The following is a 22,285-nucleotide window of genomic DNA, read 5'->3' as shown; positions in this document are numbered from 1 at the left end:
GGGGACTTCGCGGAGAACCGGAAGTGCGTAACGACGCAAAGGCGCGTGTGTGCGTGCGTCATCTGACAGGAAGTGCACGAAAGATGTGAGTGGATCTATTCGAAAGCAACATTGTGTTTGGGCTCCACGAGGCCAAAATAGTTGAGTACTAGAGTTCCAAGCACAGTTTCCAGATTTGACGGTGAGCTGTGCAGCAGCCCGGAAGAAAGCGAACATGCTTCAGGCGGTTTGTGATGAACAGACGGCAGCTGCACTGCAAAGAAAGGTCTGTGTGTGTCCTTGTTCCAGATGAAAAACAAATGTTTTTTGAGGAAAGCGCTTTTCCAGTTTTAGTTTCCGTTCAAATTAAAGTGTTTTTCAGTTTATCTCCTCCCTAACACATTGCACATTACAGAAAGTAATTCAAAGCACGTACACATACAAAAAAAAAAAAAAAAAAAGAATCCAGTAATCAAAGCTTAACGTACTCAAGTGTTAGCATTTGGCTGAATACGACTTTGAAGAAAAAAATGATTTTTAAGCTCTTTGTTTTGGAGAGGATTTTTTTCCCCCTGACTAAATACATAAAGAAATGAACTATTAAAGTCCAATGGATTGTTTGCTGTTGGCCTTGGAAAACTACTGTACGCTCACTTAAACAGAAAACATTTTTCCTTTGATTTATTTTTATCTTTAGAATACTACGAACATAAATTCCAGATAGCTACTTGTCCCTTTTATTGTCATCGACCTTTAAGGATCAGCCGTCATTATTTCAAGTCAACTGTGCCTCAGCATCTGCTTTAAAAGGTTTTGGTCACACAGATGATATTTGATAAATATTATTAATTTCAGTGAAAGGGTGAAAATTAATTGAACTATGCTGAAGTTAATTTATGCTTTTTGAATCCAAACTATTTTAAACTATTTGGAAAAATTTAATCACAAATATTGTAATACATATGAATTATAGTACACACCTCGCTAAGGGAATAATTAAAAATGTAATTAAATATGTTTTAATCATTTACTTTTTAACGCATGGAATCGGCACATTGCACTAAAAGGGGTGAGGAAGCTTGCTTATTATGCAATTACTTCTTTTCACGTTGCAAGAAGCGTTATGCATCAGGCTTTATATTAGACCTGTCAATATGCAGTTTTGTTTTGAACGCAACCCCCATGGTGTTGCTAAGGATGCTCCAGAGTATACACATACGCGCGCACACACACACACACACACACACACACACACACACATGCTACTCTGGGCAATCAGCTGCTGCTTGCATCACCGATTCCTCTGAGTGAGCTCCCGCTCTTGGTTTCCAGAGAAACGTAATGACTTGCCAATAATGCACAAGAGCACACGAGCGTCCTCCGTGTAATATGGTGAGCAAGAGGTCCCTGGGAGTGCCGGCCCATTGTTTGCTTTAATTTCAAATTGCTCAAATACTCCAGTCGACACTGGGCACTGCACTAAAAGGGGTTGTGGGAGGGATGGGGAGCTGGGGAAAAGGGAAAAAAAAAAGTGAATTGTGTGTGGCAGGGGAAAACCTATTAGAGCTGCAGAGAACAAAGGGAGGCAAAGGAGGGGGAAGCAGTTGCGAAGGGGCCCGTATAGCTACTGAAACACTGAAAATGGCAAATGATTTTTTACAACTTGCACTTGATTAAGTCAAAGTGGGCACGAAGCACAATGTTCCTGTGGTTGTCAAAGGAGAGCCGACTCTGAAACAGAAAGCTACAGTGACTCTGCTTCCAATCGCCGCCGGTCACCTCAAAGCACATATAGCACTCGGACCTTTTGTGTAATGTCATGTTTTCTGTGACTATACACAGGCATTCTTCTTGGATCCTCTATGCTGGGGCTTTGTTGTTTATGCTGTCTAATCACGACATTAACCTGATACTGCGTGGTGATATATATAAGCCTGAGTGTATGCCACATTCCCTAAAAATGTGCCTTTTGTCGACTACACCCATGGGGAGAATACGAAAAAATTAACATAGAAAAAAAACTTTCAACAATGCAGACACTGTCTAGGCTTTATGCTGACGAGTCAGAGTTTTTAAATGCTTTGTTTTAAAATGTTATGTAGTAAGCAAGTTCACAGGTGGCTCAAAAAGGTAAGATGTGTAGATGAGAAATAAGCCAAGTAAAGTCTTTTAAAATACAATTTCATTGTATGCTTTACATGTATGTCCTGGACCTGCATGAAAATATTTTAGTTGTTTTAACTGCCACAGGAATAATTTCACTTACCCCCTATTCTTTGGGAAATTTTCTGTAGGACATTTAAGAAGTTAATCGTTTTGTACAGGTTGTCTGCGGGTTTTGTGGTCACCCTGTGCCAAAAAAAAACCTGTGTAATGGTGCATCCAAAAACTTAAGTCGCTAAAATGAAATTGATACTGTATGGGCACATATACCAAAAATGAAAACAGTTATGAGTTTAATGTTCTTATTTTATTTTTTGTTTCGTCTCGCAGTTGTATTAGTTACTCCAACCTATCTGTTAGCGCCGACACGTTTTGTGCAATGGCTGTCATGAATATCACACAATAATAAACTCTGCTTCTCAAATCTATAGGTGTACATGTGTCTTTGAGTGTGAATGCATGTGTGTGTGTGTGTAGCAGGGGAACCCCACTGAAAACTAAAACAGCCTGGCAGGAATGTTTTCACAGACTGAGCTCATAAGCTTCAGCAAATGACTACTGACAGCTAAGTATGGGACTTTTATTTTGAAGCCACGGTGTCCTTAAACTGTGGCAATAAGATTGTTTTAAGATTGACTTTTTTTTCTCTCTAAGGCTTGACTGGAATTTCAGCAGAATCTGCGGCATGTAGAACTCGCTCAACCAAATGAACAGTGTGACATTATGTTTGTCAGAAGTAAAGAGAACGTCCATCCTGTGACCTGTGCGGTCCAGTTTCACCTATGTATGCACTCAGATGTGGGTCCTTAATTACGGCACACCAGTCCATCCTTATTGACCATTTTACTGTTTTAATGAAATCAAAAATCTCTCTGGCTTTTAGTTTTCCTGTGGAAACCTGAATTCATGAAATCCTTAAATTTTTATGGATTTGATATTTATTTAATTGTTAATCGTAGTGTTTAAATGTAACTTTATAGCGTTTATGTTTTCCTTGTATTGACCTACTTTGGAAACTTCTCCATGAATATGGTGTGCATATACCAAATTATGTCCAATCTGTTGTAAAGACTACCCTGGTTGCCATGTGTCGTGGTCTGCGTTCCAGTGTGAGTCTTATGATGGTTTTCCTTGACAGGCTGAGAAAATTTTAACTTACTTAGATTTCATAGTTGCTATTTGTTTTGGGTTTTTTTTCTTATATTATTTAAAATTATTGTGAGTTGTTCAGATGATTTAATTTTTTTTTTAGTTTGATTGCTACTCCGTATTGAAAAAGCCTCGCATGACGATGCAGTCAGACAGAAAAGGAGACTTCACACACAGAGCCCTTGTGTGTAACTCAGATTTCAGATTCTCTCTTTTTTTTTTCTTTTTTTTTTTTTTAAATCAATGAGGAAAATACATTTCCAATATTGACAGCGAGCAGCACAAGGGCACATACACAAAAAGAAATAGTCTCAACACGGCGGGGTCAAAGGTGAACTGAGCCCTCCCCCCACCACTGTCTGCACACTTCGGGTTCGGATTGCATGTAAAATCACATTCTCCCAGGATGTTTTGGGGGTGGAGGAGAATTCATTGTTTTGGCATGGGGCAGTGCGTTTGTGTCATGGGGGGAGGGGAGAAAAAAGAAAACAAATCCACAAGCGCGTGCCCCTCCTGAAACGAAGAAGGGGGGAAGAGAAAACGGCAGCGCAACACTAGTGACTTTGGACTGCAGCAGCAGCAACACGTTCACTCTGATGAGCGCTGCAAGGGAAGCGGGTGGGATTTTGCGGAGGACCGTGTGTGTGCTCAAGGATTTATATGGGCGGCTAGCTCATTAAAATGGGGGGGGCTTTTGCGCAACGCTTTTGCGTCGCTATTGCAAATACGTTCCGCACAATTTGCGCGCCAGCGAAGAGTAATTGTATTCTATGTATTTGCACAATCATGCCGGAATTTTGTTGTTGTTGTTGTTGTTGTTGTTGATTGTGTGTTTGCGTGTGCCCGCCCCACCAATGAATTTGGTCTGACAAAAACAATGACTCACAAATCGAGTACGCTGTGTGTGTTTGCAAGTCAGGGATATGTTTCCCCATTGAGGCAATATGTTTTTTATTTGTTCTGGTTACGCGCCGGTAAAATATTGTTCCCCACAAAATCGGGGTGACTTCGGCGGGGTCTCCCTTCGCTCCAGCTCCGCCCGCAAACACGTTCACCCCGTGTGTGTGTGTGTGTGTGTGTGTGTGTGTGTGTGTGTGTGTGTGTGTGGAGCCCCAACGTCCATCTGCGCGAAGATTAGGTCGCCGAGTCTCGCCCGCCTCCGCCCTCTTATCTCAAACATCCAGCGGGATGTTGTAAGAAGCTACACCGCGCTTGTGGTCTCTCCGTCGGCCACTCAGCCTCGTCTCCTCCCCTCCACTCCCAGCTGACATCGAGGCACAGCAAAAGGGGGGAATAAGTGCCCTGTGGCATCTGCTGCATCCAAAATCTGCATGACAAAGAGACTCCGGGTTTTGGGGGGTTTTTTTAATTGGTGTAAAGCCACCAATATTTATATGTGCGCACGTTTTTATTCAATAATCATCACTACAACTATTATCGTATTGTTTTATACGCCCGTCAACCGCGACGATAAGCTGAGAGCTCTAATTCCAAAACAATGATCAATGGGTCAGCAAGGGGTAAAAAGCAGCACAATGGGAAAACCTAACGAGCAGATGTTTGGGCCGAATTAACTCAATACTTTATGTCTTAAAATAGTATAGTAATTTAAAAAAAATTTCAGTCACAATAATAGCAGTTTGCTTATTTGGTCGCCAACAAGTAAATGTTTTATATTAGTAGATTTTTTTAAAAATAAAAAGACAAAATCCCCAAACACACCACAAGTTATTTTAAATATACGCCAATAAAAATATATTTGCTCTTGAAAAAATTACATTGTTTTATATATGTTGGAGAGTGAATTCTTCAGTTAGGACCAGAAAATAAACAGAAAATTAAGCATTCAAATTCTCATTTTCCAAAAAAAAAAAAATAACTCAACGATAAATACGCCTTTTTTTATTATTATTATTTTTAATGCAGAAGCTTAAACGTCAACAAGTTGCTTGCGTGTTTTACACGTGCATGATACGCACACGATGGAAACTCCTGTTCAGGGAGAGAGAGAGACAGAGAGAGAGAGAGAGCAGTGTGACTTTAACATTTGACATCAGTGTGTGTGTACGTTCAACTGGCGAGGCTTCTGCTTTTATTTTAAGAGGACAGTGAACACAGTAAGCACAAAAGTGTGTCAAATGGAATCTCAGTTGACCGAAGACAAAGAGACCTGAAATGTGAAATTCAAAACGCGCTCTCAGACCATGGCACGGAGCACCGAGGCAACAGGGAACCGAGTCATTCTCCCTGGAGGGGGGTCCGGACCTCAACGAGCTGCCCGTCCTCTCACTTCTGCTTCCGTGAAACTCCGCACAGCACCACCACCACCACCCCCCACCCCCACCCCAATATAGAATGTCATACAGAATCGGCACGTGATCGCGACTTGCGCTGCAACCAGAGACGTGGTAATGGATTCGCTGCAGGTTTTGCAGCGGCTGGTCACATGCCCCCGTGTGCCTGCGAGAGAGCGAACTGATTGCGTGAAGTGATCGGGTGGCCGGTCCAGAACACGAACTCGCTCGTGTACGTCGAGCTGCAACCCGCGAGCCTCACCCCCTTGTGTCAACAAGTGGAGGAAACGTTGCACTCTTATTGTCAATTCTGCGTGTTATTGAGCACCATGTTTGTTTTTTTGTTTTACGGCGGATGGTTCCTTTTTTTGGTGCAGCATAACACGTATATATGTTGTGAATTGCAATACGCATAACTGCTTCATATGGTCCGTTCGAATAAAATGAATACTAGTCTGGTCTTCATCGTTGACGCCTTGCGTTGCATATACGACAATCTTCCTATTTACGCATACTACGCACATTTGACGCACAAATCTCTCCGTTTGCTCCACGTGATGGTTAACGGCGCAATTAAGCTCGGTATGGTGCGTGGATTTGATACAGGTACGTTGAGAGCTGCTGCTGTTGTTTTTACGCGGAGCTCCAATACCAACATCAACATGGTTAACTCGATGTTTGCTGCAACTCCAATGCAACAACGAGTTCCTCAACGTAATCTGTAAATTGGTACCTCGGCGGAACATTTTGCAGCATGCCCGGTCTTGAGTTGGCCCCATTGCGCACGGCAGTGCACGATAGGTGCGGGCCACAAGGACACACAAAAATATCTCAGTTCTAACTTAAAACGAGAGCCCGAATGACTTCACCACTACACTACACCATCACAAAGGTGTGGGAGTCGGTGAGCTCGCCTCGCCACTTTTTTGTACGTGGTTCTATTTTTCTATTACACGTTACACGAAGTTGTCAAAGTGCACATATTAAATAAACGTTGCAAACTATGCTCACTATGGCAACAATGTGAGTGGAGCTCCATAGCTTTCTTGCCCTGACCGCATCCAAGCGCTATTCTTTGCGGAGGGATCGTGTGCGTGATTGTATACGTGAACAATGTGCGTAAAGCTCCTCTTGTATTCTGCATGGAAAAGCCGTGTGCGTGTGCGCGTACACGCACTCCGGTATGTGCACTTGCGTAACGAGCATGTACTTAGAATGTGGCGTGTGCAACATAAGAAGTGCAACGTGTGCATGGCCACAGAAACGTGGTTTTTTTTTTTAAAGACACGAAAAATCCAGTGATTTCACGAGCCACCGTTGCCCTTAGAGAACTACTTGTTGATTCTAAACATTAATGAGAATTTGCGTGTGCGTTTTGGTCAAACGTATTTCATATTATTACTATTTTCATTATAGAAGCAATCGTTGCCCGAGTATTTGAAGTGCATGATTAAACCATTTTTCCAGCCAGCTTGCTTGGCTATTCTTGCGGGAAAAGCAACCCTGACTCTGCACTCTATGTCATGTCCGATCATTGTTCACCTTTACGAGTTCGGGGGGGAAAGCTCAGCTTCTAATTTCGCAAATTCTCTGCACGTATAATTTTTTATTATTATTATTATTATTTTACCTCGTTTTGTCCCTCGTGTCTGCCTGGTTTACGTTTCCCCTGCTTTACAGCACGTGTCCGTTTTTTTCATTCTCTCTTCTCGATCGCTCTCTCTCTCACACACACACACACACACACACACACACACACACACACACACACACACACACGCAAAAAAAAAAAAAAAGAATTAATACACCGGACAGGAAAGGAATATAACGTGATTTGCTAAAGTGCGTTTGGTAAAGACGTACGGATATCAGAGGATATGTAGGTCAGTCTAAAGTCATCCGCGATTGAAAGAAAAAACAAATCAAATGGGGGAGAAATCTGCAGCCAGTCAAACCAGATGAGTTTATTCCTGGAGGGCAGCGGGATAAATAAAGACGGGGGGGAAACAGCTTTTGTGCGTAAAAGGCAACTGTCTTTGTTTAAGCTGCGCTCCGTTAACACTGGCCGACTCGTCCGCAACAGCGGGAGAGTGGAGCCATTTACTCAGCACACAATCGATTCCATATATCGGCGCTGCCGCCACCCGTTTTTGATGTAGACCGAACGGAAATAACATAATGCATTCCAGCCTTATCGTGACATTGCGCAGGCCCGAGCTACCTATTCCCGGTTGTGGACACGCAACCTTAAACCTCGCTGAATTATCCCAGCTCTTGGTTGCGATGTGAACTTTAATCACGGCTGGTCATATTTAATTTGAGCAGCGTTCTTGTATGCCTTCATTTGAGGGGGGAAAAACTACCAAAAAATGGTTCTAGTGGGTGGGTTTAGGGAGTGGAGATGGAATATCATTTTTTTTTTTATTGCATCACCTGTCTGCGGGGTCCAATGGGCGTCGAGTCCGAGGGCATTAATTGATGAAGGTGTCTCCAGACAGACGCACCTCCTCCCCTTCTCTTGTCATTTCATTTGTGGCTCAAGCAGCAGCCAGTATAGCAGCTGCATTTTTAGCTCTTATTCTGTTTCTCTCTGTCTCGGACTCTCTCTCTCACTCTCTCTCTCTCTCTCTCTCCCTCTCTCTCACTGTCTCTCTCTCTCTCTCTCTCTCTCTTTCTCTCTCTACCCTCCATCCTCACTCCCTCTCACTCCCTCCCTCCCTCCCTCCCTCCCTCCCTCTCTCTCTCTACTCTCGCTATTTTATCCCTCTGGCTGAGGCAGTGGTGTACACCTACCCCTCCGTCCTGCTGCCGTCCAGAGGGGAGTGGAGCCGGCAGAGGCAGGTAGCAGCAACAGCGGCGGCGGCAGCAGTGGCAGTGGTGGCGGCGGCGGCATCAACAGCAGCAGCAGCAGCAGCAGCAGCAGCCTCGGCTTGGTGGACGCATCCCATTGCATTCCTCCACCATGCCGGACCCGGGCAAGAGGCGACGAGTGGATGCTGTCGGCTCAGCCAGCCTATTGCACACCGGCAGCTCCATTTAACTCCCCATGTCAAAGTTTGCCTTTTTCATGACGCAGCAGCAGCGGCAGCAGCAGTGTGGATGGATTATTAAAGGTATGAACGAGATGCCTTCAGCTCGCCACCCAGTGCCGTGTACTGGTAGATCCACAAAACACAGAGACTGACTGAGTACACGGATTTAATGCACTGGCGTGGAGCACATGCAGCATGGGGGACCTAGAGTGTGGCTTTGAGGAAATGCAAGGCGTGAGACTGGGATACCTGCTCATCAAAGGCAAGCAAATGTTTGCTTTGTCTCAGGTCTTCACCGACCTGCTGAAGAACATCCCGCGGACCACGGTACACAAGCGCATGGATCACCTGAAGGTGAAGAAGCACCAGTGCGACCTGGAGGAGCTGAGGAAGCTCAAAGCAATAAATTCCATAGCGTTCCACGCCGCCAAGTGCACCCTCATATCACGGGAGGACGTGGAGGCGCTCTATTTCTCCTGCAAGACGGAGCGGGTTTTGAAGTCCTCCAAGAGGCGAGCGAAGGACGCGCGCTCCCCCGGGGACGGGGTCGCGTCTCCGGGGCTCCTGCACGCCGCCGAGGACGCCGCCGAGCTGTGGAAGGAAAAAGTTTGGCTCAGTTTGCACGGCGTCCCGCAGGCGCTCGCGCTCCGCGGCAAGGCGGCCAGGCGGCGGGAGCTCGCGCCGTGCCTCGGCGACTCCGATCTACCTCAGTTTTACCACAAAACGCACGCACGCGAGCACCGCTCGGCGGGCAAGTCCGCTCGCAAACACTTTAAAAACTATGAAACGGACGGCAGAATCGCAGGGGGCGGCCGCGTCGCCTCGAGCCAGAGGCACGCGTTCTTCCGGAGCGCCGCGAGCCGGCAGCCGGCGCTGCTCCAGTCCGCCATGGCTGCCGCTCAGTCCAGGCTCGCGCGCTCAGCCGGCGACCTACTTCACAAAAGGAAGAGGAGGCGCGAGGGGGGCGCGCGGCACTCGCTGGGCAGGAGCAGACACGCGCACCACCACATAGCGCCGGTGCTGTTCGTGCAGCCCAAATCGGCGCAGGCGGGCCACGGGACCTCCTTTGGCCCTTTCCACCTGGAACCGGATTTCTTCGCGGGGCCCAGACCTCGCCACTACCACCACCATCACCACCACCACCACCACCCCGTGCCCACCCTTCCGGAGGGTTACAGCAGCGACACCGAGTCCAGCACCTACTCGGAACGGGCGTACCCGGACTCGGACTTTGGATCCGGCTTTTCCACCAGCAGCAACTCCGGCAGCTCAGAGGAAGAGGAGGAGGAGGAGGAGGATGACGACGAGGAAGAGGACGAGGATGGCGAGGAAGAGGAGTACACGCAGTCGGAGAGTTCAGAGGTCAGCTCGGACGAGGAGGAGAGCTCCTCTCAGTCCGACTCGAGCTCCGTTTCCAGCCGCGTTTCCATCCAGAGCATTCGCTTCAGACGCGCCCGGGTAGGTTCCGTGGTCAAGTCCTTGCACGGCGTCAAAGCGCCGCTGCTTCTGCAGCCGACCTTTCGTTACAACAACCAGGCGCAGCAGGAGAGGCAGAGAAAGAGGCCACCAGCAGCAGCAGCAGCAGCAGCAGCGCCGGTAGGCCACGACGCGTTGCAGACGAGGGACGACAGCCGGCAGGAGAGACGTCAGAAATGTGAGTTCGTATGCAACGAAAAGAGAAAGAGCCCGGCACACGCGTCGAAATTTCACGCATTCGCGTCGGGGGAGAGCCTTTTCGCCGAGTCAAAAAGGGAAAATGTGTTCGGGGGCGACCCGAACGTTGCCGAGCACGCTGGCGAGCCTGCGCCTCCGAATTGGAATAAGGCCTTTCAGCTGTCACGCACCAAGTCCTGCGACCGCGACGGGCTCCCGAAAGAGGCGACAGCCACAAACCAAAAACTGCCCTCTCCGCTGAAAACAATCAAGACCGAGGCGGAGGAGCCCTGCGTGACCGCCGCCGCTGCCCCCCACTCGGAGGGCGGCAGGCCGGCGGTCAGGACGCCCCCCTTCAACCTCCACGCTGTGAAAATCAAGGTGGAGGAGAGCTATGACGACTACGAATACCAGGCGCAAGGCAGCGCTGTCAAATGCAAAGGGGACAAGGTAGATAGCAGCAACGCAGCCTTCACGCAAGGTGACATTTTCAGCGGCGCTATTAAAGCCACAGACGAGGGGCCCGAGCCGGTGCCCAGGTCTCCCTCCTGTCCTCAGGAATGCGCACAGGACGCGCAAAGCATCGACGAGGGGGGGAACAGGAACAGGAGCCACAAATTGCTGGGTAGCAAGAAATCCCGGGTTTCCAGGGCGCGCAGCAAACAGAACGCACCCAGTGTCAACAACAAGGCGGCCTCCACCTCCTCCTCCTCCTCCTCCTCCTGCTCCTCGTCGTCGTTGTCCTCCTCCTCTTCTTCTTCCACCTCCTCCTCCTCCTCCTCCTCCTCCTCGTCTACTTCGTCTCGCCTCGCTGGCTGCGAGGTCTCCACGGAGGATATACAGAGCGCCAGACGCAAACGCAGCCACGGGGGCACCGTAGCAGCAGCAACAGCAGCAGCGTCGCCCGCGAAGACGCGTTTCAGCCTCATGGCAAATTTCCCATCGCCGCCGTCGCTGGTTGTTGGCAGCGACGGGGATTTGTGCCCCGCTTACTCCCTGAACTCGCTGAGGGGCCCCGGGCCTCCCCCTCCGTCCCACCCCGTGTGGAGGTGGCAGCAAGGCGGCCAGATTCTCCCTCCCCCACAGGCTCAAAGAACAAGGAAATACTGAGCGTGGTTTTAAAGAAGAGGAAAAAAAAGGGGGGAGAGAGGAGAGAGAAAAAGCAACACAAGCGAGGCCCACCGCGTCCAACATGTTTGCAGCCGCAGTCTTAAAGTGAGCTCGGCAGATTGGCGATTTTGAATGGTTTCTTTACAGTTTTTCCTTTACGCGGGGGTTGCATTCCGGTTGTTTTTTTTTTTTGTTTTTTTTTAGTTTGATCGATGGACCCTCTCCCCACCCACCACCCGCGAAATCCTCCTGTTTGGAGCCACAGAAAAACGCCCACATGAATATGAGACAGCGATCGTGGATTTACGCTTAAGAACGTTGTTTTGTATAAGCTATCAATCCTAAGCAATATGTTAGGTTCTGACTGTTGTTTACTTGACTATTTTCTGGTTATTCCTCGTTCTTTTTACCCTCTATTTTATTTTTTTTATTTTTTCTCTCGACCTGTTGGATTGTATGGTGCTAGGGTTTCTGTGGTTTGTGCTTTGTCTGAAAGAGGAAAGGGGTTTTAAAAAAAATATATATCTCGCGTTCCTTAAAATGAGCATATTTTTAATCTGGGACTGAGAGAAGGGGTGACTTTGTAAATCACACAAATATCAGGATTTTCCATTCTGTGCCACTTGGTATATTTTGTATATCAAGGTTTTCTGTGCCGCGGTGCCCGGGTAGTTTTCATTTCGTGTAATATTTTATTTAATTTTTTTCATATGTTTATCTTTACAGAGTCACAGCCAAGCCCTGTAAGAGTTGTTGGGAATTTAATTTAATTTTTTCCTGATGATTTTTGAGTTTGGAGTTGTTGTGATTGGGCTTTCTGTGACGATTTACTTTGGCAGAGTATCTCCTGGCTGGCAAACAACGTGACTTGTGCACAGACGCAGGCCCAGACTGAACATTGGCCTTATACGTGCAGACAATCAAAAAAAGAATCAAGCTCAGAACTTCATAGCACGTCAGAACTCAACCATAGACTCGCGTTTACGTCACTTGTGCTCTACTTGACGACTGCCTTTCTCCTGAACACAATATCTTGCGAGGTTCTGTGTGTTTCACTTGGAGCATGGACATACACGCTTCTTATTTAAAAACCAGTAGGGATATTGACACAGCGGCTAGGATGTGACGCAAGAGTCAGTGGGAGGGGAGAAAAACGTGAACACGACGGCGTGAACGCTTCACGAACCAGGGCCACAACAAAGCACAGGAGCCGTGCGTAAATTCTGTGCACTCTGACACTGTAGGGTTCTGGTTTCTGCTTTACACGTGGGCCAGCCTTCCAAAATGACGTCTGAAAGATTGGAGGGGGGGGGGGAAATGTCTATTTACACACGCAAAGTAACGATGAGTCATCTGCGTGGATCCACCAATGCCAGACTGCAGCCACGTGGCTGTTGTTTCATTATTTAAGACTCCAGCCGTCTCACGTCGTCAATAACAGCTGGTTTGATAAGTGAAGTGAGGCAAATGGACGATTGTTACACGTATTATTTTTTTTTTTATTATTATTTCTGCGGTTTCACTTAAACCAATTTAAAAATCGTGTTTTTATTCGTCGCCATGTTTAATTGACATTATTGAGGAGACTATTTCCATTCAGTAAATATAATATCCCCCCCAAAATTAATTATTCCGGCGTGCACACCTTCTAAAAATGCTAATGGTTGAACCTGCGTAAATGTAGCCCGTGTACGAATGTGTGTGTGTTTTTTTAATGTCAGTGTGGGACGTGCTCCGCTAATTGACAGGCTTTTTTTTTTTCACTGCCTGCGACAAAGAGAGGCCCTGCTTATAATGGCGAGCCTGGTCACAACAAACCCCAAAGCCCGTGAATGATGTCAGCCCCGTCACAAGCACATGCACAGCACTGCACAGCAAACCGTGCACCCGTTCGGAAGATTGTAGAAATTTTCAAGAAAAAAAAAATGTGACTGTAAAAAGAAAAAGAAAAAAAAAAGAGGCAACTTGTACATAACGCGAGCTTTCCTCTGCCTATATCTGCGTTGACGCACGGGCAGGCGTGAGCCCTGTGCGTAAAAGAAGTGTCACCCTGCGACCGCACTCACCCAAGAGCCTTATTTCCGAGGCAGCAAGAGACAGTTCAAACTTGAACTTTCGCTCCCAGCCTGCAAACCGGCTATTTTGGAAGCCGCGACACAAGTTTTGTTTTTGTTTCGTTATTTCGAGCAGGCTACACGGCAGTTTTGAAGAAAAGGCAGGGTGGTGGTGGTGGTGGTCATGGAGGGGGTGGGATGGGGGGTGCAAATGGTTTGGGAGGAGGGAACGAGGTGGTGGTGGAGGTGGTGGTGGTGGTGGTGCGGTGGCGAAGCTTTCAACCTTTAATCCGCGTGTCAAAAGCATAGGCTGCGCGGCGCAGGGAGGAGAGAGGGATAGCCGCCCTGCGAGCCGCAGCTCTCGGCCCCCCTGGCGCAGCGACCCGGTCTCCTGCGAGCGGCCAGAGAGGGAGAGAGAGACGGAGGCAGAAGATGGTGGAGCCTCTCTCTCTCTCCCCCCTCTTCTCCATCGCAAAAAGACAAATAGCTCTCTGACAGTGACGCCGTCAATGTAAACAATCGCATCGTGCAGCAGCCACATGCAGGCTAGCAGCAGCCTTCCCCACTCCTACTCCCCCACCAGCTCCCCTCACTCCCCCCCCCCCCCCACGCCCCCCCAACCCCCCCCTCGCCTCTGGCCCACTTCCTCCCCTGCCCCTCTCCTCGTCCATCCAACTCACTCCTTGGCTGTTTTGATACGATATACTTGAGGACAGGATTTTTTTTTTTTTTTAATTATTATTATATTATTTTTATTTTTGACATGGAATTTTGAAGTCACTGGTTGTTTATATGAAACTGAATATTTATTTTTGTGAATTTTCCGTTTCGTTTTTTTTCCCTTTGCATACTGATTCTTTTGTGAATATACTATATATAATGGGACAACTGCACTCGACATGGAAACTTGAACGGTGGATTTCTGAAGCACTTTCCCTTTTCTTTTTTTATTTTTCTAATTATGAAAACGTTCATTAAACGCAACTGAGTGTATGTGTCAGACTCGTTGTCCTTCTTTGCAAAAATGTTTTCACAGGGGAAATAATCAAACGCCGAAAATTGTTTTCTTGTTGCTGCTGTCGTTTTAAACGTGTTGTTTTTTTCTGTTTGAATTAACAACGTTGCATATAAAACCTGCAGTTTTATATGCAACGTTTTTATCTCTTATAGACATTTACTGGAGTATTAAGCATTTTCTCTCTCTTAATGAGGCAATATGTTCTGCCCACGGGGCAAAGGGGTGTCAAATTTTAAAGGAGGTGGTAGACCAAAAAGTTCCAAACGCAGTGGTTGTCTGCATCGTGAGCAGTTTAGCCAAACAATAGAAGACTGATGACACATCTCCCTGGAAGGTGCATGCAAACAACTTCTTCAGTTAAACTCCCTGGAGCTGTGTGTGTGTGTGTGTGTGTGTGTGTGTGTGTGTGTGTGTGTGTGTGTGGACCGCAGACGTTCACTCGTGCAACATCTCATCGAAGAGGTCCTTGCGAGACCTCAAAATGCTCTAAACCACGAGAACTTGCAAGCACGTGGACGTTTGAGCAAGTGACGACAGCAGCCTCGCGTGCTGCTGACGTCATCATAAGCGCAACAAAACTGGAATAACGCACCTATATAACTCAGGTGGTCCGCGAATCCAAAGTTGCTCTGTCGAGCATGCGAACGAGCAACTTTTTTTTTTTTTTTTTTTTTGGAAAAGAATCTCTGAGTGCCGTCTGCCACGCTTGACGCAACGTTAGCCTGATTAATGAGACTCTGCTGTGGAAGGTCCAGATCAATTGCCCCGAGGTTGAAAAGGGGGTTTTCGGGGTTGGCAAGCTGTCTGGCCCCGGCATGGCTGCAGCCTCTGGAGCCCAAAGGGGCCACACTGGAGGCTGAGACGAGCCATTATGCTGCTGCTGCTGGCATTTCAGGGTTAAATTCCAGTGCGGATTGGGGAGCACTAGACTGTATCTTCTATAGAATAACAATAGAAAGGCCCTACGTAGAACAATAGCAACGTCGTTTGGCTTTATAAAAGAAAAAAAAGTTAATTTTGTTTTTGCAAACTTGGTTTATTTGTTTATTCCACACCACCCAAAAGCCACAGAAATAATATCTGACGCTGACCTCGTGTTTTTAGAACCCAAGTTATGGCTGATTGTGGCGGACACAGGCCGCGTTGGGGTCAGCACTTTGCATTGATCTGCGAGACAATTACATACACGGAGGCCGATAAAAGCTGTCAGGACGTTTTTATGTTGAATCTCTCATCTGTAAAGTATTCGCCTGTCACTCGCCCCTTCACACGAGGTAAATCACAAGCTCACAATATTGTGATGTGAAAATGTTGATATGCAAAACACACTCTCTAGATGTCCGGTGAGTGCACGGAAAGAGTTTGGTTTGGGTTGTTTGCAGCACGGTTTAAACTTGATACACAAAGCATATTTATTTATTTACTTTTTTTCTTTTTTGCATTTTCACTTTTACACGTTAAAACGCATGTGTGCAAAACTATTTAAATGTCGTAGGACAATATAGTAGGAAAAATAAGTAAGAAAAATTAAAAATTAAATCAAAACTAAGATCTCATACTTTGCAGTAACTGTTGCTCCGTGCGCACACTTTTTGTCTTTCTGTTTTCTTGCTGTTGCGCGAAGTTGAAAATCATATTCTGACTTTCATCACATATTTGCAACCCTAGAAAAGCTATTCTGAACAGTTACGTTTCATTCTAGAGCACGAATGAGCAGGGTCTTTTGTGTCAGATCTCATCGATGAGTGTGAATGAGTCTCTGAACCCAACATGCAGTCACTTGGATGTTGGCAGAATTGATTTATTTGTTTATTTTATTTTATTTTATTTTTTAGCGTAAAAATCTGTGGGGCCCCCGGAGTTGCGTGACGCACGCACGAGCTGGGATTGCGAGTGCGCCTCAAACAAAGGGCTTTCTGGTCAATGCGCGTAACAAGCTGTGCTCACCGAGATAAAGTGCTCGCAGTAATGGCTCTGCCATGCGTGCAGCTAAGCGCTCGTCTCCGCGGACCGTGGGTTCCATCTTCACCATGAATGTATGCGAGATAAAAAAAAAAAAAAAAAACAGAAAAAAACCCCGGGTCACTCGAATTTTTCATATAAACCTTTTTACCTGTTGTGAGAAAATTCGAGGTCCGCTGAAGAGCACACTGTCTCATTACGGATTAAACTGAGATTGGTTTACTATGGGTTGAAGGATAACTATTCTAATAAATGGTTTTATAAGTATCCATCAGAAAAAAAATCTCCTGCCAGTTATCATGCATTTATTTTTGCATTTTAATCGTTATTGCCAAACATAACATTTCAGAAACGCGCGTTAATGTTCTTCAATACTTAAGTTCTCACCTAAATTGCGGCCAACAAAGGTCCGGCGTGGTGAATGAGGCAGCTATAATGTAAAAAGCATTGACGCAAAGCACCAATAAAAAAAAAAGTGCATATTTTTAATCATACCGACAAAAGAATTAATAAGTAGACAGTTTGGATTTCCATAAGTGCGCCAGGATTTTCAACAAAGGTGTATTTCACTGCAGCCTTCATATGGACGTGGCTGGAGCCCAGAGTGAGTGAGGTGGAGGTGGAGGGGGGGGGTGGAAGTGGAACAGCGCAGCGTGGCCGGGAAACAGCGCTGCCTCTGCTGGGGTTTGCTCGGCATCCCTCTGCGCAGCCACGGGGTCAGGAGCGGGAGGGACGGCCTGTGTGTGTGCAGGCAAGATGAAAACTGCTGCTGATGTTTCCCTCAAGTCAGACATCACCACAGGTTTGTAAAATTCATCTCACAGAATTAAACAATAAATAAAAGTCTAAATTATTTCATACGTATTTATCTATTTTCGAGATCTAATTATTTTCCCTTCACACAATAATAACTCTGCTACACAACTCGCTCGCGTAATTTGTCATCTGGATTAAGATGTTTAAGGGTCTATGGATTAAGGGTTCATATGAGACCTGAACCAGTGCGATATTTAAGTGTGGGACATTTAGAGTGGATATTTGGACTGGATGCATGGAGCCCAGCGAGCTGCGGTCCTGGTAGGCTTCATCAGCCAGAGGGTTTGCATAGGGGGTGAAAGGGGAAAAGCAGCAGCAGCAGCAGAGAGCTTCTGCTCAGTCATGGAGCTCAACTCCATTTGTAAAGGCTTTCTGCGGACGGGACGTAGAGCCAGATGCAGCCTCACGTCTCTGATGCGATTCATTCAGTCATCAACAAGCTGTATTGCAACCAAACAAAGATACTGAACTTTTTTTTTGTCGTCTATGTTGTTGAAAATGAATGGTTTATCATTCAGGGAGCATACTAAAAATGCCGGTGCTATTTTTTTTTTTTAGATTAATACAACAAAACTGCAATTAGAGATGAGTGTTCCTGTTACTAGAACCCCCCACACCCCCAGGAATTCCTGTAGAGAAAGAATATTTGTAATATTCTATTTTAGCTAAATATTCAAGAGAAACACACCAGACACGCGCACACACACACACACACGTCTACTTTAAGGATTTATTCAGACAAGAGGTGGTCCATAAACAATAGAAGGTCAAAAAGTACAAATCTCCATATCACGTCTAACATTTCTTATTTTCAACATTTTAATCCATAGTTTCTCCTTTTATTTTTCACCTGAACCTTTAATTTTTTCTTCGAACCGTCCAACCACTGTGCATGTTTTGAATTTGAAGGACTTGTTTTGCCAGACAGTTCTTTTAAAAAAAATATTACTGAACCAAACTTTGACAATACATTTGCACTACAGTGGTAGTAACATTTAATTATTTTTAGTTTAAAACAAACCAAACCAGTAAAAAAAAGTTTTTTAAAAAAAATATATTTTTTAAAAATCCCATGGTTCTTCATAATTTTATGAAGAGAGGTCTCCATTGAGACTCCAAAAACTTTTTCCAAAAAGCTATGAATTTAAAAACGATGCAGAACTGAAGAAGAAGGGCTGCATATTTTACTGTCTGTTTAGATAAATGAGCTCCAAAAACCATGAGCTGCATGCCGCAGGGCAACAGATTAGATAATAATGTAAAGTTCCTTTGTGTTTGTCCTCTATATCACCTGATTACATTTTCCCCCTTGCCTGAAAACTAATATATGGACACTGGCTCCCTTTTATAGCGTCGGGAACATTACACACTCTAGGGGGATTTAAGAAAGACCACAAGCGGTGGTGACCTTTGACCCCCTTCATACCAGCAAGTTGGGGACGAGGAGCACTGGTCAGGACTCCGTGGGGATAAAAGCCAGCAGCAAAATATACAGAGCGGGAGAAAGAAAGACAGAGGGACAACTTGCAGAATGCACACATGAAAGTCATTAATGTTTCATTTGCCTCGTTGATACTTGAACAATCTGGATGCCATAGAGTGAGTTGGCCTGTGCGTGGCGGGGGGCAGGCCGCAGCTTGTTGACTATTGATTATTGCGTCGTCGCCGTTGGCCCGTCTAAGCTGACAGATATTCTCACCTCCGGCCCCCTCCTGATTAGCCGTCCTGTTCGTCAAACGTCAGACGGACGAGGAACGCGGCTCGCTGCCTTCCTGCAGGGCATGGCGGCGGCGGCGGGAAACAAGTCGCGTCTGAAGCACCTTCGAGTGCCACAACTTCCATCCTTCTTCTTCCCACAATCATTTTTTCTTTTATCCCTTTTGCCTTAAATTGGCTGGTTGAAGTAGAGTTCGACTTGTGTGTGTGTGTGTGTGTGTGTGTGTGTGTGTGTGTGTGTGTGTGTGTTTTTAAGGCTGGCCTGGGCCTTTGCCAGATAATGTTTCAGCCACTCATTTCTTGTTAGAGGGTATTCAGGATGTGGGACAAAGGGGAAAGCTGAGGATTCTAGACTCATTGTTGTCAACTCCTCATGAAGCCCCATTTCCCCGCATTTAGTCGAGTGTGTCGCAATGAAAGTTGGAACGAAAAAAAAAAAAGAATCATTAGAAAATCATCTAGACTCGCCTGTCCGGCCGTCGTTGAGTTTTTCTTCTTGCACTTTTCAGCCTTTCATTAAAGGTCAACACGTCATTGAGCAGTTTGAAGTGAATGTTTGACATTTAAAAAAAAAAGAAAAAAGAAATTTACAATGTCAGCTCAGTCCATCTGATTCAACTGCCACATTTCATTCATCCAAGCGATGCGAATCTCTGAACACAGCACTCGTCTGGCTGTTGAACAATCCCCTATTTTTTTCCATCTTCGTCCCCAAGCTGAGCAGCAGAACGTTCCTCCTCCTTCACCTCTGATAAGATCAGCAATTCACAACCTTGTCAATTTTGTCAATCAAGGCTTGTTTGGAGGAGGGCAGCAGCAGCAGACCCCCTCCTCTTCTTTTACCCCCAGGGTAATTGCAGCAAAGCTGCCCTCAAATTCTTTTTTAAATGGGATGCTTAACAGAGATTGATAGTGAGCCGTGGAGCCTCCACATGCTGAACTTTTAAAGTTTGAGCGACTAACGAGATATATGATTTAAATGTTTTACTTTCAGGAGCCTGTTTGTACTTTAGTATCATGTTCACTCACCTAACCTGTCCTGTTGAAAAATTAGCACGCTCATGTGTGTATGTATGTATCCTTTATGACTATCGCCATATTTTTCAAGCTTACTTTATTTTTTTCTTATGTCACTGTCACTGTTATTTTCTGTTTCTTCCTCAATTTTTAGGTCACCTCTTCAGCACTCCTATGAGCTTGTGAATTACTTAAAAATGCATGCAACTCTGGAGCTGGAGCATATCTGCCCTAAGTCTTGTGAAGAAGACACATTAAATTAAATGAAAAAAGACTGAATTTTTAATTGTATTCTACCAAGGGAACTTGGTAGGGGAAATCAGAGCAACATATTTTGAGTGTTCAAGATGCATTTTTCATATGGGTGAAAAGACAGCTGCGGTACAATACATAACAGATAGTTTCTGATAGTTTTTTAAGATTGTTTTCTTAAAAAAAAAACAAAAAAATAGTAGGACACAATCGTGAAAGTCGATTTTTCTTTTAAAAAAACTGAAAGTTGATGAATCATGTTCCTTTCGTTTCCCAGTTTCACTTTTCAGTATCGTGAACCTCGGTGTTGTTTTCCTAAACTTAAATGAAATAAATATCTACTTTGTACCGGTTTCTCGTTGTTAAATGTCAGAAAGCTGTCAAATAAGCAGTGTGTTAACGTCAGTGACACACTTTCTGTTTTTCCAATTCGTCTTGAGGTCAAGCTTTGTGCAATTTGAATTAAATACCTCTATACACACCCGTTTTTCTGATCATTTTCAATCTGATTTTTGTTTTAATGAAAGGACTTTTCAACAGAGGTTTGAGTGATTTTCGGCTGAACTGTACGTAATTTTTCTCCACAAAACAGAAAAATCTGAAAAGGTTGTAAAAAAACAAACAAACATATTTGCACCGTCTTTCTGGAGAAAGAAAAAAGGAGATCATGCATCGAAATTCCCAAAATGTACACAAAATTGAATTTTAAAAAAATAATCTGAAAATGTGATAATCTATACAAACATGACCAAAAGTATCCGATGGAGGCGCAGCTGGATTAAAATGTTGTTGTTTTTTAAAGGACTTCTATGAAACAGTTTTGTTTCTCCCTCAGTTTGAGAAACGCCATGAACTCAACTCTGCAAAACAGAGATATCAGAGACAACCAATGGAACGCGTCGCTCTTCCTGTGTCGCGGCACATCATTTCAAAAGCGTGTTAACCGCATCTGTCTATCTGCTCCACTTCACGCTCCACCGGCTCCAGCTGAACAGGTTCCGTCCCGCACGTCGTCTCCCTCCTTGGCGCCTTTACGCCTCATTCCGTTAAACAGCTCCACTCACTCTCAACGTCGCTCCACGTGTTATTTTTTCCCCCTTTCCTTTTCAAACATTTCGTTAAACGCAGCCGCGGCAAATTCTCCATCAGAATGCACGTGCGCGTCAGGAGCAGTGCGCGCGCTCAGCGACTGGCGCAGGTTGCCGCAAAGCCGAGCGCGACCGGTTGTTTGACGTCGTTATTATTTTTGAATTCGCCAAATTTTTGGTAGCCTCACGTGTTGTGTTTTTATTGTAATTTATTTTTTTTTCAGCGCTTGAAAGACGACCCGGAGACAGAGAGGTTGCTGACATGAAATAAATAAATAAAAAAAAAAATAATAAAGGAAAATAAAGAAAACCAGGTGTGATTTAACAGACTGAGCTCACAGATCACGGTGCGTTTCTAATTTAATTTCGGTGTCAGTGAGACGTTAGTCCTCAAAATCCGCTTTGTACTCGTGTTAAAATATGAATTTAAAATGAAGCCATGCTTAATTCCCCCTCCTCCTCCTCCACCCTAAAATGCTACATTGTTGCGTGCTCGGGACAGGTGCGTGTCGTGTTTCCGGGTTGGGGAAACACGCGAGGCGTGCCGAGACACTGCACGAAACGAAAAATGGACGAAATTCTCGAGCATTTCGCGTGCCAAACATGATCGGAGAAGGGGAAAAAAATACATATTTGATTCCCTTTCGCCGTTCGGCTACGCGCTGGCAAAGATGACGTGGTCTCACAGCGCCTCTCGCCGGCCAACCGGGGTACCGCCATATTCTCTTAAAGGGGACGTCCACAAAACCGGAAGAGATTCTTAAGGTGGCTCGACAGAGTTAGCCGCAGCCGCGAAGAGGACGGCTGTCTCTTGCACAAAGTCACGCAGGGGCAAAGATGGACTCCGACGACATGTACTCGGCCCACCACGTCCAAAACTGTCGCCGTTAGGTTTAAGTGATTTAATAAAACCGAGAGCAAAGAGCTCGATCTGGAAGCTAGCATCACATCTGTGCCTGAGGAATTATTCAAAACGGCTTTG

The 22,285-nt window shown here is 45.6% G+C and overlaps 1 protein-coding gene and 1 long non-coding RNA gene across 2 annotated transcripts; both read left to right on the top strand.

The window, feature by feature from the left end:
- Positions 1-10: 10 nt before the first annotated feature.
- On the top strand, positions 11-2,917 carry LOC142904820 (uncharacterized). The gene is made up of 3 exons (XR_012929458.1): positions 11-265; positions 2,574-2,711; positions 2,797-2,917. It is a non-coding gene; the product is annotated as an uncharacterized LOC142904820 (long non-coding RNA).
- Positions 2,918-8,091: 5,174 nt separating this feature from the next.
- Positions 8,092-14,427, top strand: skida1 (SKI/DACH domain containing 1). The gene has a single exon (XM_076051082.1). It carries the CDS (start codon positions 8,813-8,815, stop codon positions 11,378-11,380), a length of 2,568 nt encoding a protein of 855 aa, XP_075907197.1. The 5' UTR covers positions 8,092-8,812; the 3' UTR covers positions 11,381-14,427.
- Positions 14,428-22,285: the final 7,858 nt, after the last annotated feature.

The sequence above is a fragment of the Nelusetta ayraudi genome, unplaced genomic scaffold (assembly GCF_046127955.1).
Source record: "Nelusetta ayraudi isolate G7.1 ecotype Tasmania unplaced genomic scaffold, CSIRO-AGI_Nayr_v1 ptg000132l, whole genome shotgun sequence".
Taxonomy (NCBI): domain Eukaryota; kingdom Metazoa; phylum Chordata; class Actinopteri; order Tetraodontiformes; family Monacanthidae; genus Nelusetta; species Nelusetta ayraudi.
The sequence above is the reverse complement of the archived record's forward strand: the minus strand, read 5'-3'. Positions and strand labels throughout refer to the sequence as shown.

Excerpts from the sequence above, each read along its gene's own strand:
- skida1 (XM_076051082.1), top strand. The coding sequence starts at position 8,813 with ATGGGGGACCTAGAGTGTGGCTTTGAGGAAATGCAAGGCGTGAGACTG.